This window comes from Silurus aristotelis, assembly GCF_946808225.1.
Source record: "Silurus aristotelis genome assembly, chromosome: 14".
Lineage (NCBI taxonomy): Eukaryota > Metazoa > Chordata > Actinopteri > Siluriformes > Siluridae > Silurus > Silurus aristotelis.
Genome location: NC_139587.1, coordinates 15242279 through 15257248, shown reverse-complemented (window position 1 = coordinate 15257248; position 14970 = coordinate 15242279). Strand labels below are relative to the sequence as shown.

The following is a 14970-nucleotide window of genomic DNA, read 5'->3' as shown; positions in this document are numbered from 1 at the left end:
ATGGGATGGTAGCATCATGCTTTGGGGGTGTTTTTCTGCACATGGGACAGGGCGACTGCATTGTATTAAGGAGAGGATGACCGGGGCCATGTATTGCGAGATTTTGGGGAACAACCTCCTTCCCTCAGTTAGAGCATTGAAGATGGGTTGAGGCTGGGTCTTCCAACATGACAATGACCCAAAGCACACAGCCAGGATAACCAAGGAGTGGCTCTGTAAGAAGCATATCAAGGTTCTGGCGTGGCCTAGCCAGTCTCCAGACCTAAACCCAATAGAGAATCTTTGGAGGGAGCTCAAACTCCGTGTTTCTCAGCGACAGGCCAGAAACCTGACTGATCTAGAGAAGATCTGTGTGGAGGAGTGGGCCAAAATCCCTCCTGCAGTGTGTGCAAACCTGGTGAAAAACTACAGGAAACGTTTGACCTCTGTAATTGCAAACAAAGGCTACTGTACCAAATATTAACATTGACTTTCTCAGGTGTTCAAATACTTATTTGCAGCTGTATCATACAAATAAATTGTTTAAAATTCATATATTGTGATTTCTGGATTTTTTTTTTAGATTATGTCTCTCACAGTGGACATGCACCTACGATGACAATTTCAGACCCCTCCATGATTTCTAAGTGGGAGAACTTGCAAAATAGCAGGGTGTTGAAATACTTATTTTCCTCACTGTATATATATATATATATATATATATATATATATATATATATATATATATATATATTGAAATATATATTGAAATATATATTGAAAACAGGTCAAATTAAACCTTAACACAATATAAGGGTTAAACATGCTTTGCTTCAACAAAGAAGCTGTAAGACGTGTAATTTAACTGTTAGTGTGCTTCGTATGGGTGAAAATGACTACTGCTCATCAGGCTACAAAGACAAACAGAGGCAATATACAAGGTTCAATTCTCCTCTGAAAATCCTTTCATACAATTTTCACCTTGACCAATAAATGCTGGTACAAAATGTTTTTTGCTTTCCCAGCTGCTTGTTTATGAATGCCGGCCAGGCCTTATTTTCTGAATTTCAGGCATTAATACATGCATAGCAACACAGTGCTCTGTGGATCCAAGAAAATGGCTTTCCTCTCTCTCTTTCTCTCTCACACACATACAGCTATATTACATGTGTACAGTTCAACTGTATATTAACACCTGTTTGTCATCATAATATTCCATCCCTTAAGCTTTACACTGACTTTGGTTCCTTTCTGTGGCTGCTACAGCAGCAGCTATTGGCCTGAAGATACTGCTTCAATATTAAAGTAGAGAAATGTACAGGTTTCTCATAATCATTTGCATGACCTCAGCTTGTCCTTTTGCAGGTGGAAGAACACTTCAAGTGAATGTGCATTCCCTGCAGCAACTGAAGTGGTTTTTAAGACACAGGGGTGATTTTATTGATTTATCATTCTATTGAACTATAGTACACAGGATTGAAAGAGATCTATGCAGCAGGCAGCATGAAATAAGAAAGCTTTGTTTAAAGGAAAGAGTCATTTGTTGTCCTGTGAAACAGAAGCTCTCGATGTATTTTGTGAATTTTAATAAATACGATTATTTTTAAAAATAAAGTCTTAAAATCTTAAACCTTGCCATACAGTAAACTGGCTGGAGATGGTTCAGCAATGCTGAAGGAACCTTTTAACCTCAAAATGTACTCAGTCATTTATATTATTTTCAGTACCCCCTTCAATCTGATCAGGGTTACAGTGAATCTGGGGCATACAAGTCCAGCAACACTTAGCTCGAGGTGAGAAAACACCCTAGTTCTGATGCCAGTGCATTGCAGGGTACCATGCACATAACAATATGGCCAGCCTACCTAGGGCCAATTTAGAACCACATTCAACCTATCTACATGCTTTTGGGAGATGGAAGAAGAAACTGGAGAACTTCGAGGAACTCCATGTGGACACTAGAAGAAAATGTGAAACGCCACTAAGACTAAGCCAATCTTAGGTTTAAACCATTTACCCTGGAACTGTGAGGTTAAATAGGCGGTACTACCCACTGCAGGACCATGCCATATTCTTTTAATATACCATATGACAACTGTTTTACATTTTGGGATAGATTATATGCCCTTTTCTCTACATATTTCACTATATCTCTAAATTAAAATTGAGAATATCCATGCCTTCTTTCATTCTTAGAACACACCACGGGTGTTAGTGCACAAATTATTCTCCCTAGTGGCCGCTGCATACCCATAATGCACTGCAGTGTTTGGTTTGATTCATGTGCACCTTTACTGAGGAAGACAGTGAAATCATCCATTCAGATTTCTACCATTTCTAGTCACATCCAGTTTGTCTCACTTTTATTTAACTTGGTTACGTTAATGCCCCTCGGTTTGTACGGACAACGAGGTGCTCATGTTTATGCAGCAGAATGTGACTGTTGTAACAAGCCAAACAATTTTAAATAGCAAAATCATTTACTTCAATCAGGAAATTTGTTTCCCATTACTTAAAAAAACTGCGCTCCTAATTTTCCAATGCAGTGAACAGTGAGAAGTATTTCAATTTCAAGCCATCTATTAATTTCCATAGTTTTTCATATCAACTGCTAGTATGTACAAAATGTAGGGAGCAAATAAAACTTTGTCAAAATGAAAATTTTGGCAAACATCTGCTGGAAACAACCGCAATGAGCAAAGTCATGAGTACAAACCTCTTGCTTATTTGGCACTCAATCATCCTCTTTACCAGCTTCGTAAACAGTTTGCGTCATTATACTTCTGCTGTACAGACTATAATCCAGTTATGCCATGTAATACTAATCCCTGTGAGCACTGCAATTATATAAATACAATCTAGACATTATTCCCCAAGAGGGATCAATGGGCACTGCATCATCACTGCTGGAAAGATGACAAGCAACAAGCCTGCTATCTCAAGACTGATGCCATACGTAATATAGGACTGGTAAAGAAAATAAAGAATGTCATTTAGTGTTAAACTGACTTAAGGCACTGCAGAATTTAAGCTCTATGGCTTTATGTGTATATGGCTATATCTGTATGAACTCTCCACTCTTTGACTTGCATGAATTTTATTTATTATCGGTATTTACATCCACTGTACTTGTCCCTCCTGATGATTCTATGCTTTACTGGAATAAAACAATGTATTTTTATGAAGACCTCCTAATTAAACTTATGTGCTGCAAGTCACTATGGCTTACATTAAAGCACAAGGCAACTGTTTCTTTAGCACAAAGGATGTTTCTTGATTTGGCAAGGGGTATAGGTCTAACTCTATCTGATACTGTCCACCTTTTTTTTTATAGTTGCTTATGGTTGCAACATTATGTATCCAAAACGCCTACAAGATTCGAATGCCTTATATTACTATACAGCAAAAGAAAAGGCCAAGTAGGTAGCACTATGCATGAATGCCCTGATTGCATTTGACATGAGATATTACACATCCACGATACCTCATTACCCGTGCTAGTGTTCGCTGAAATTCTATCTTGTAATATAATTTCCACTGGGCAATATAAACAGTTCACTAAATATCACAGTAACCGTTATGGCTTATCACTACATGAACAAATGGCATGGGAAAGGTTTCTAAAATGTAAACAGTCAGTTTAGCAATCACTAATAAACTGATATACACTACTACTATTTGGTGTGTGTTAAAAAGTACATAAATGCATATTGTGTAAAACCCATTGTTGTGATTATTTGAATATCCTGTAATCCTCTCAGACTAATGGTTTATACAAAAAAAATAAAAATAAACTGTACAGTGGAAAAACATTGTACAAATCTGTAAAAAAAAAATAATTCAAATAAAATAAATTCATTAGGAAGCATTAGCATATTTTGATTCTGTGTGAATAATGAAATTACTGTATTTAATTTTAGCTACATATAATGTTAAGGTTTATTTTCCGACTTTTTATAAATGAAGGTTTGGAAAAGTACAATTTCCTTTTTCCTCTTGATCCACTAACATAGAAGACATGGTTGTGCACTGTACCTCATGATAAATTTCATGATGTTCGTATAATTTAGGCTAATGGCCTAAATTGTAATGTGGTTTTATATTTTAATCCCAAAAAAATTTTGGGTTGTCAACATTGCAGAAGCACTGCACAGAACCACGGTACTTCTAGTCATGTGTAAGTTGCATAAGAAATTTTTGGTTCCTTTTGTAGAGTTGCCTGAGGACAACTTAAGTTATGCTGTTTTCTAAAACATTATATATTAAATTAAGTCAAATGTAGTACAAATCTTGAAGGAAAACATGTAGCTAAACGGGACAGAAATAGAGAATATTAGGTAGTGATCTTTTTAAGATGGCCAATATGGCCTAGGAAATTGTGCCTCATCAAGCTGCACTGATACTGAGAGCAGGGACTGAGCTCAGGGTCAGTTGCATCACTGTTCCCAGCAGAAGACAAAGAGAGCTGTTCAGATTACTACCCCCACATCACCAGGCAGGTATGTGCAGAGTTTATGAATAAGCCACTGGCTGTTCTGACAGATGACAAAAACAATTAAATGTTCCCATAAAACACCTGGCACTGATTCTACATACTTTTAATGTTTTTTTTCACTGAGCCCAGAGACAGGATTTATGAGCACCACATTAACATCTATGGCTGTAGCCCACCATAAATAATGCAAATAACTACAAATTATTTAAGCATTATTGCACAAGCAACAGTACGGTTATACTGGGTGTTAACACAGCTGTGACTCGGCTGTAGGCACAAGGACGCTGGTAGTTCCAGTCATGCAAATATGCATTATGACAGGCTGATGGCAAGTGTGATAATACTTTTATAGAGCAGTTTTATAAATTAAAAATTACAATTATGTGGACATTTTGGGCACAATAAGGCTAAATTAGTTGTTTCTTGTTCCACCATGAGCAGAAATAGATTACAAAGAAGCCACTCTCACTGCTTCCTGGTCAGCTAATCAGTCCTGGCTCATATTCATAAAAAGTTAAAAAAGTTTGAAATATCCAATAAATTTCGTTCCACTTCATGATTGTGTCCCACTTGTTGTTGATTCTTCACAAAAAAATTACAGTTTTATATCTTTATGTTTGAAGCCTGAAATGTGGTAAAAGGTCGCAAAGTTCAAGGGGGCAAAATACTTTCGCAAGGCACTGCATATACATACACAATGTGGTCAAAATTATGTATGGATGTATGAGTATTGACCATTTCACAAGCTTGGGAGTTAATTTTTGAGTTGCTCCCAAACAGCCTTCATTCTTCTAGAAATGCTTTCCACTAGATTTCGAAATATGGCTATGGAGAATTGCCCAGTCAGACTCAAGAGTGCAAAAAATACATCAGTCAGCCACCATTCCAATTCTTTGTAAAGATGTTCAGCGAGATCATGTAGAGGTTAAGGGTCACTGCAGTTCACTCAAGTTATTCCACACCAATCTTCATGGAGCACATTTTGCACACAGGGATATTGTCATGCTGGATGCAGGTATGTATCAGTGAAAACAAGTATAAATGGAACCAAATATAAATACAATCTCGGCAATTGTATGCTTTGTGGCAATGGTTTGTAGCAGACTTATACATGGTGTTATGATTAGGCGTCCATTTACTTTATATATATATATATATATATATATATATATATATATATATATATATATATATATATATATATATATATATATATATATATATATATATATATAATGATATACAATGTATACATATTGGTGTATTGATGTATTAAAATAATTGTTTTATTTATTTAATTAATACTGTATTTAACATTTAACAGTAATAGAACCAATGGATAAATATTACTAAAAACAGAATGAAAATGAAAATGAATTAAAAAAACATAATTTGCCTTGCAATCATAATATTCTAATGTAAATTTAAAGGAAACTGGCAAATACGTTGATTCGGGCTTCTTTAAGAACTTTCTAAAATTTTTCCATTTTTGTAAACAAAATCCAAGACAGCTTCCACAATAACATTAAAACCAGGGAGATGTGCAAAACAATATTAAGGCAATACCAAGCTAAATTAATCTATCATATCATAAATAAAACTAGGTCCCCTGGTGGTCTAGTGGTTAAGATGCAGCGCTCTCACTGTAGCGACCCGGGTTCGATCCCCGGTCAGGAAACCATCCCCAGCCACTCTCAGTCTCAAGCCCGGATAAATTGGGGAGGGTTGCGTTAGGAAGGGCATCCAGCGTAAAACCGCTGTGGCGACCCCTAACGGGAGAAGCCGAAAGAAAGTTATATCATAAATAAAACTGTAACCACAAACCAACAAGAAATTGTAGGACCTTTAAGAGCTGCTCATGTTAAAATGCACCATGACTTAACAAACTTCATAATGTTTAAAATTAATCATCTTAAAACTAAAAATAGACTTGTAAAACTAAATTTATATTACAAAAACTGTAGGCTGCAAAAAAGCTATTTGCACAGCACTGTAGGTGTTTTAATTTCTCAAAAAATACCAGAGAACCAGCAGGGGATTCATTTATAATTTGGTACTGATTCCCCATTTCTACATTGTGTTAATCTTTCAGTTTGCTAGCCATAGTGGCTATCCAACAAATTACAATATAGTAATAATAAGTATTATATGTATTTAAGTATTATAATGAGAAGAGTTCGATTAAAAAATCACTTAACTTAAATTGCTATATTGTGGGTTTTTAATACAATTTACAGTATATGGACAAAGGTTTGTAGGCACATAAGATTTATATGTGCTTTTTGAGTCAAGTCAAGTCAAGTCAAGTTTATTTGTATAGCGCTTTTCACAACAGACATTGTCTCAAAGCAGCTTTACACAAATCAACAGTTAAGGTGAATGGTGTGAATTTGTCCCTGATGAGCAAGCCGCTGGCGACTGTGGCAAGGAAAAACTCCCTTAGATGTTATGAGAAAGAAACCTTGAGAGGAACCGGACTCAAAAGGGGAACCCATCCTCATTTGGGTGACATCAAGAGTTTGATCATAAATCAATTTTTGAACATCTCATTTTACATTTATTCCCCATTTGTTGTTATAATAACCTTCACTCTTCTTGGACAGATGTTCCACTAGATTGTGGAATGTTTGTGGAGATTTGTGCTCATTCAGACACAAGGGTGTTCGTAAAGTCAGGTACTGATGTAAAATGAAGAGGTCTGGGGTGCAGTCAGCGTTCCAAATTATCCCAAAGGTGTTCAATTAGTTTGAGATCAGAACTCTATAATAGGCCATTCTGGAGTTCCACTTCAACCAATGCAACTTTAATTCACTTTGTGCACAGTGCCATTGTCATACTAGAACAGGTTTGCACCTCTTCAAGTGAAGTGAAAAGAAAATGTATTGCTACTTTGTGCTAAATCGAAAATAATAAAACATAGGACGCAACTTGTGGTTGACATTGGTGATATTGTGACATATTATGAGGCAGCTTTAAATATCCAGCTTTTTCATGCAGGCTAAAGTGTCCTTGTTGACTGGCTGTAAGCAACTCGTATAAAAATGAATAACAAGCACAGCAGTAGCATTTGGAAAAAGCATGGGGGAAAATTCGCTGTGTCACAAATGAAGGCGTGTCATTTCTGAAAATGTAGAGCAGATTGCGAACAGGAAGGTTAAGGACATGGGCGACAGACAGAAGTGAGCATGGAATACAATCTCACCTCCACTGACAGGGCTTAGTGATGTGCAAAAGTGACAGGTCAAGAAAATGTCCCGAAACATTTCAGCAAGCATGGTGGCAGCTCTCTGAAGCAAATGGAGTCCTCCTTAAGGGCTACACTGTCAGATTTACATCAGTCCTGATGAGGTTTTACAGTTTAAGAGTTTATCATGTTTTCATATTGATTGATATTTGCAGCCAGTTGCAATTATGGTATTTTCTTTTTCTTTTTACATGTTTTTATTGTAAATAGAAATGGCATAAAGGAACTATTAAAGGACACGTACTCTTTAGTGCTTTTCATTGCAGTAATATAGACATTAGGTCCAACATTTAATCTCAGGTGTTTCTTACATACCCACTGCAGGAATTAAATTCCACTGTAACAGCCAGTCAGCATGGTAGATTAGAGAAGGTGTCAGAGCAGAATGTATAATGTCTTTCTGCTGGTTAATGATTAATAAAGCTTCTCAAAACTGTTCTAGGAATATCTATTTCTTTTTGTCTGGATCAATTCATCAACCAGAAAATGTGACACTTAAATGTTCCATCAGCCCAGATAATGACACATCCACTACCTGATTTCTTAACCATCCACTCATGCAAGATTCTCACTATGATAGCAGACTTTTATCCTGTTCTGTGCTCTAAACCGAAATTTGGTAATGCAGTATGTTCTATAACTGTGTGTTTGGGAGTAACAGTGAGCAGAAATTTGAGGATAAAGAGCTTTGCTAAAGAAATAGCATGCAAAATAATCTATCTCAAAAGGCCACAGTTTTTGTTTGAAGGAATAGAGATATTGACTATTCCAGTGGCTTCCAATAAACAGTCTTTTCCCTGGGGATGCATTTAAATGTGCCAGCAAATATATGGATAAGAAAATGCCACAATGGTGTGGGAGATTACACTGGTGGGTGTGTTTTTCTAGAGCCACAAAAATCCCACTATTTTAAACTATGATCTATGGTCTTGAGTAGATAATGTGAGTTGTTCTGTAAGCAGTGATTGTTTGTGCTTGTTGCACATTTAAGTCAAATAAAAAAAATATTAAAGTGACCATAATTTTTCTGTTCATTGTTTTCAAGCCAACTGTTGGCTAGTGGTGTCCTTTCATTTAGAACGAACCAAAAAAAAAATGGGTGAGGAACGCGTGAGGTCGAAAAAGAGCCTCGGTTTCTCTGGCAACCCCGCTGCCACCCCGTCGCCATGGCAATGGCGGACCACTTTACGGTGCGACGCCGCACATCGCTTTTACGCAATGGCTCGTTGCGCAGTAAAACACAGCGTCATCGCACCTCGGCGCGAGTGTGATCGGCATTTCTGATTCATCAGCCCCGCAAAAAAAAAAAAAAAAATAGTAATAATAATAATAAATAAAAACAAAAACACCTGAAAAGATTTGCTGGCTGGAGGAATTCCACAGGGTCGCCTACCTGTGACATTACAGCCGTTCGATTCAATCGACATCACAAGGATGCGATCATCTTTCCTGCCTACTACAGATTGAAGGAGTATTTTTATTATGTGTGTGTGTGTGTACGTGTGTATTTGAACAGATATTCAATTATGAATCTTTTGCAACTTAAAAATAAATTATCGCTGAGTACAAAGAGCATCGATCACAAAAGGCTCTATTGATTTTGTGTTTGCGTGCGCGCGCGTCTGTGTGTGTGTGTGTGTGTGTGTGTGTGTGTGTGTGTGTGTGTGTGTGTGTGTGTGTGTGTGTGTGTGTGTTCAGAAGCCTGGAAGGACAATGCAATGAAGTTGGGGTAGGGGAGGAGGGTAATAAACCACGGTCGCTTAAAACCGAAGGATGTAGAGGCAGCGCTCGAGCATCGCAAGCCTCGCCTCTTACCCTTGGAAGCATCCTTTTCTTCTTTAGGTTTCGCCACTTTTGCGCTCATAGATCCCAGTTTGGACGCGTAATTCCCCGATTTGAATTGGAATCGCAATCCCCCCGTTGTGTGAGCTCTTTTTCTTCAATTAGATCCTTGCCAAATCCAAAACAAAGGTACCAGGTAATGCGATAAAGGCTCTGCAACAACAACAAAAACACACACACACACACACACACACACACACACACACACACACACACACACACACACACACAGAGATGACACAAGTCATTCATTTATTAACATGTGGAATCAGTAGTGTATCCGATCATCTCTTTCAGCACACAGGAATCTGCGGGAAAAGAGCTTTTGCGTGCACAAATCTAAAAAAGCGCGCCTTGCTCCCAAGTCACCAATAAACCTCTCACATGAATAGCAACCCAACCATTTTTGTCTTTTTCAGTAACAACAATGATCTTACCTTATCCGGTCCACATTGCCTCCTACATCAATGCACATTCACGTGAAAAAGAGGCAACCGCCGCGCAAGTCGCTCTATTCCATCTGAAAGTGCGACCACCCTCTCCGCCGTAGCTAAAGCAAGCGAACAAAAAAGCGAGGAGAGGAAGAAAGAGGGGGGTTCCACCGAGTGTCAGCCGACGTAAGCTGTGACACACGAACCAAAAAAACCGAGGAACCACCGTCTGTATTTTCCACAAGGGATTATCTCATAGCGTTTACATTCCAGACAATGCAACAGGGTATTACTACATCCTAATCACGATCATGTCTGCGTCGGGTACATGAGGGCAAAAAACAGAGACTGATTGAAGAAGATAGGCGAAATATAAGGTCCTTAGTGAAATTTTTGATGAGCTACGGGTTGGGATTTGAGGATGGGGGTCTGCAGTGGGCTTTGAATCAAAAGCGAACATTCCAAAACAGAAGTGCTGTATCAATGCGAAAATTAATATTATAATACATTGTCATCTGTAAGATGCACTGAACATAGGGGTCGAGAGAAACCAATGCGCAACACGTGTCTTTTCCAATTGCGCTACACCGCAGAACCAAAAAGCGCAGCCACCCAAACACCTAACGAGTAAATAACACGTGGATGATAAAACGATCTTATGATCAGCATAGTGCACACGAAAAAGTAGAAATTAGACATCACTGACCAGTCTTATATTAGACAATTTCCAGACCTTGAAGAAGTTATTACACATATCCAAAGACCTACACATAGCCTTAGACTTTGCACCTTAAATCCTGCATGCAGTGCATAAAGATTGGCCAAATATACAGTCAGCACCCATGCGCACTAGAGAACCATCAGAGTAAAGCATTCTTCGGAACTACAGGCTTTTTTTTCTCCTTACCTTCTGACTCAGTGAGGAAACGGCTCAGTTCTTTAGATGGTCTGTTTCTGCACAGAAAAAGACATACAGATGTTCCTTCTTCTTTCCTCGTTTTTTTTTTCTTCTTCTTCCCAAACTGCTAACGGCTGCTCATCAGCTTTCTACTCTGTCAGCATTTGACAACTACAATGTAATGGGTTGATGAAATCCGGGTGAGAACTACTCTGCTTTCATCACCTGACCGGGTTGGTGGTTTTTTTTTTCGGTCCTCCTCCGGGTGTGAGGAAAAGGTGCAGGATCCGCATGCTGCTATTTTTAGGAGTAACAAGACGCCTCCTGAAGTCTTTTCCCCAAGGCGGATTTAGAATTTAAACTGGCAACATTAGTCCATAAACTCATTTCCAGATGATATCTGAAACATGAAGCCAAACGACAAGGGCTTTGACCTGGACCAATAAACAAACAAAAGGATTGTTTTGTATGGAGGTTTTATACTGTAGTTTTCTATAAAAAAAAAAAAAGGGGGGAAAAGGATGCTTGATATTTACATTATTTATTGTGTATTCCAAGAAGCTGTACTGTATAAGTTCTATATACATTTTTGTACATGCTCAAAATTCTTTAAAATGTACACATATTGTGTCATGTTGGAAAAGTTGCAGGTTACAATCCTGCAATTTCAAATAGAACGATTAATACTCTAATGTTTTTTTGCTGCAGTGGTGAATTGTACTGTATTTTTATACACATGACAAGACTATTTTTACAGGACAAGACATCCATACAGTGTAGAAAGCACAAATTTGTAGGCATGATATAACATTTTAATATACATTTATACATTTCAATTTCAAAATCTCAAAGAGTAAGAAATTACATGAAATGAAATTAAATGAAAGTTTATTCAATTGATCATTTAATTTCACAATTTATACTAATTAAAAAAAAAATCTATTAAAATGAAGCCTTAACGAACATCAAATAAAGAAACAACTTAAAAGAACATGAGTACAACGATCCAATATATCAAATGACAATGAGAAACGGCTTACAGTAGCAAAAGTGACACAATCAATGGATCAGTCATGAATTTCACAAATGTTTCTTCTTAAATTTATATATGCGTTTCTGCTGGTGTTTTAGGAGGAGGTAGCTTAGTGGCTAAGGCATTTGACTTTGGCTCTGAAGGTCATGAGTTCAAATCCCAGCCATACCAAGCTGCCTCGCCTGTGCCCCTGAGCAAGGCCCTTAACCCCATAGCTGCCCAGTTGTATGAATAAGATAAATTTAACTCGCTCTGGATAAAGGTGGCTGCCAAATGCTGAAAATGTAAATGCCTTGGTTTGCCAGGTGACATGGCTGAGGGAGCTCAGTCCCAGGGCTGTATCCCAGCAATAGGCTAGGAATTGCCACTGTAATCCAGAGCCAACTATGGCTTTCTTTGCAGCTGTATTACTTTTTTATGGGCTCTCTTTCTTCAACCAGTTATTCCCAGAAAGGTCTGTGCACATAAACCCCCTATTAGCTCACAGTGAATGTTACAGCGGTTCTTGCACTGCTCCACCAAAACTGGGTACATCCTGCACCTTCTAGCACTATGACACAATGGGCTCTTCGCAGGACACAGCAAGTTCCAAGTACCAAGATCACATGTCTATTGGTTTCTAAAAAGGTGACCATATTATTGATGTTGTTATAAAGATTAAATGGTCTTTACACTTCAGATGCTTACCCAGATTTACTTGCAGGTGCCAATTGCAAAAAAAATACATGCTGTTGGTCATGACATTTAGGAAGGCTTTTCTCCAGCTTCAACAAAAGCAACGTCTCATGGTTGGAACTACTTTCTCAGTGACTACTTTAAGCACCCGGCCATACCACCATTTATATTGTTAGCATTTGACAGCTGCCCATATTCAGAGAAACTGAGCCGTTGAGGGTTAAGGGACTTGCTTAAGGACCAAGCAGTGGTAGCTTGCTGGTGCTGGGATTAAATAATAAGACATCATATGCAAACTGTATTTGAAACCAGACACTGTACTAATCTGCCTGCTAGATTAGCCCAGGTAACTAGGCACTATACTGCAGATTCCCACCTCATGCATGCTCCCTGCTATCTAAGGCCCACCAATTTACATACAGCATCTTTCTTTCGGCTTCTCCCATTAGGCTTCTCCCATTAGGAGTCGCCACAGTGCATCATCCACATGTTTGATTTGGCACATGTTTTTAAACTGGATGCCCTTCCTAACCCCCCATTTATCCAGGCTTGGGACCGGCACTAAGAGTGGCTGGGGTTGGTTCCCTGACCGGGGATCGAACCCGGGCCGCAGCGGTGAGCGCGCCGCATCCTAACCACTAGACCACCAGGGGACCTAATTTTCCCACAGCATCTAAAGGGCATAAAATAAAGGCTCTCTCATTTGCCCACTGTTTGTGCCACTCAGCTCTTCAGAGTGTCTATAACCTTTTCGCTTTTGAATCCTGGGGAAATAGTCTAGCCAGTCAGGCCTGTAGCTGTCTTTTTCACCCCCAAGGACTTTTTTGATTCACAATTTAAAAAATGCCTGAGCGAAAAGGGATTTGTTTCCAGATTAAAAGAGAAGCAAGACATAGATTAATACAACATGACTACAAGTAACACAACTAAATTAACAATCATAGAATACAGTACACATTGGCCTGAGACAGAATGTGACATAATATTGCAGTGATTGTCAGGTTGGATAAAGAAGAACATTGCACATGGAAATTATATTTCAAGACAAAATCAAATCCAGCCGCGATAACACATAACACGACTAGACACAATTAGATGACAAAGTACAGAATACATTCTACATTTGCCAATGACTGAACTCATAAAAAGCTCATCCTTATCCATTAGATGAGGTTTTCTAGACCTTGGAGAATCCATCTGGTACAATTTATGAATGTAATGATGTGTCCTGATGATTAAGTCAACCAAAAAGGTACCTTCTATTAGACATTTTTACACATCAGAATGTGGGCCCTGCACTTTTCTTTAGTTAACCTGACCACCATATTTATGGGAAGGGTAAAAAAAAAAAGGTAACAGAGATGGTTATGGGCTGTAATTGTGCCCTTCTCAAGTTGTTGCCAGTCTGAATTAAATGACTCAAAAGTAATTCTGTGGAAATGTACTATTGTAATTAAGACTAAGGTATTTGATGTTGCTGAGAACATGGTTCCAGTCCAGTGCATTTCCAAGTCTATCTGTGTGATCTCCCTTGATTTCCAACTTTTCAGAGAAAGCGTGATGTTCCACTGATCTTTCAGAGTTGCTGGAGGTGACTGCAGATGGCAGTCATAACGTAAAGCTGGCTGCTTGCACTCTACTTGACTATAGTCTGTGTGATTTTATCTGCCTTAAATTACCAGATGCCAGATACTTTGCTTTTTGACTGAGGGGAACTTTATCTTTTTTCTCAGGTTTATTGGATTCAGTCTAACAAGGATCATCATGGAGATTTTCTGAACTCGAGTGCACACTGTTATAAAAGCAAAAAGGCAGGAGTTAACTGAAACTGCTACTATAGTAGTTAGTGACTCATCAGCACATATGGCAAACGATATACTTTTCATGAAAACGTTTGACTTCAAATATATAAGCTTGTTAGATGAAGATAGAAGTAGGAAAGACAAATTCATTGGACATTTGTTTTGTATTTCATACATACAAAATAATGTAGAAATGAGTGTGGGCCCAACAAGTAGCAAGTTAGCTAGCTAGTCATAGAGTATTTGTGATTACTGCTTCTCTGGCATCTATTGTTTGTAAAATCTGTTTAATTCATTGTTATGCCTAGTCTAACACGCTATTTTATACACAGTAGTGTTCCGCTTTTCAACAACACAATGATTTATGAATATATAGAATCAGTGAATAAATACTAACTAAATGTGGGTTTTTGTTTTGTTTGTTGAGGTCCTTTATATACAGAGTCACCTTGGCCAAATGGGGAGATAGGAGACAAAATGGAGGTCATAGCCAACATGCAGGTACAATATCATAGAGTGGTGTTTAGGAGTATGGCTTTTCTTTCAAGGCAACAAGAAATCAGATACAAAC

General features: G+C 38.1%; 1 protein-coding gene across 6 annotated transcripts in view; it reads right to left on the bottom strand.

Moving 5' to 3' along the window:
- fgf13a (fibroblast growth factor 13a) overlaps positions 1-11105 on the bottom strand; it is a 114320-nt gene extending 103215 nt beyond the window's left edge. For 2 of the 6 annotated variants that reach the window (XM_083560521.1, XM_083560520.1), the window contains exons 1-2: positions 9998-10279; positions 9534-9713 (exon numbers count right to left, since the gene is read on the bottom strand). In XM_083560521.1, the coding sequence (XP_083416647.1) occupies positions 9534-9582 (49 nt within the window). In that variant the 5' untranslated portion in view covers positions 9583-9713; positions 9998-10279. Of the gene's footprint in view, positions 1-9533; positions 9714-9997; positions 10334-10898 lie in introns of those variants that run through there. The other 4 variants (XM_083560518.1, XM_083560523.1, XM_083560517.1 and 1 more) reach the window with 4 other exon arrangements.
- Between the last annotated feature and the right edge of the window lie 3865 nt (positions 11106-14970).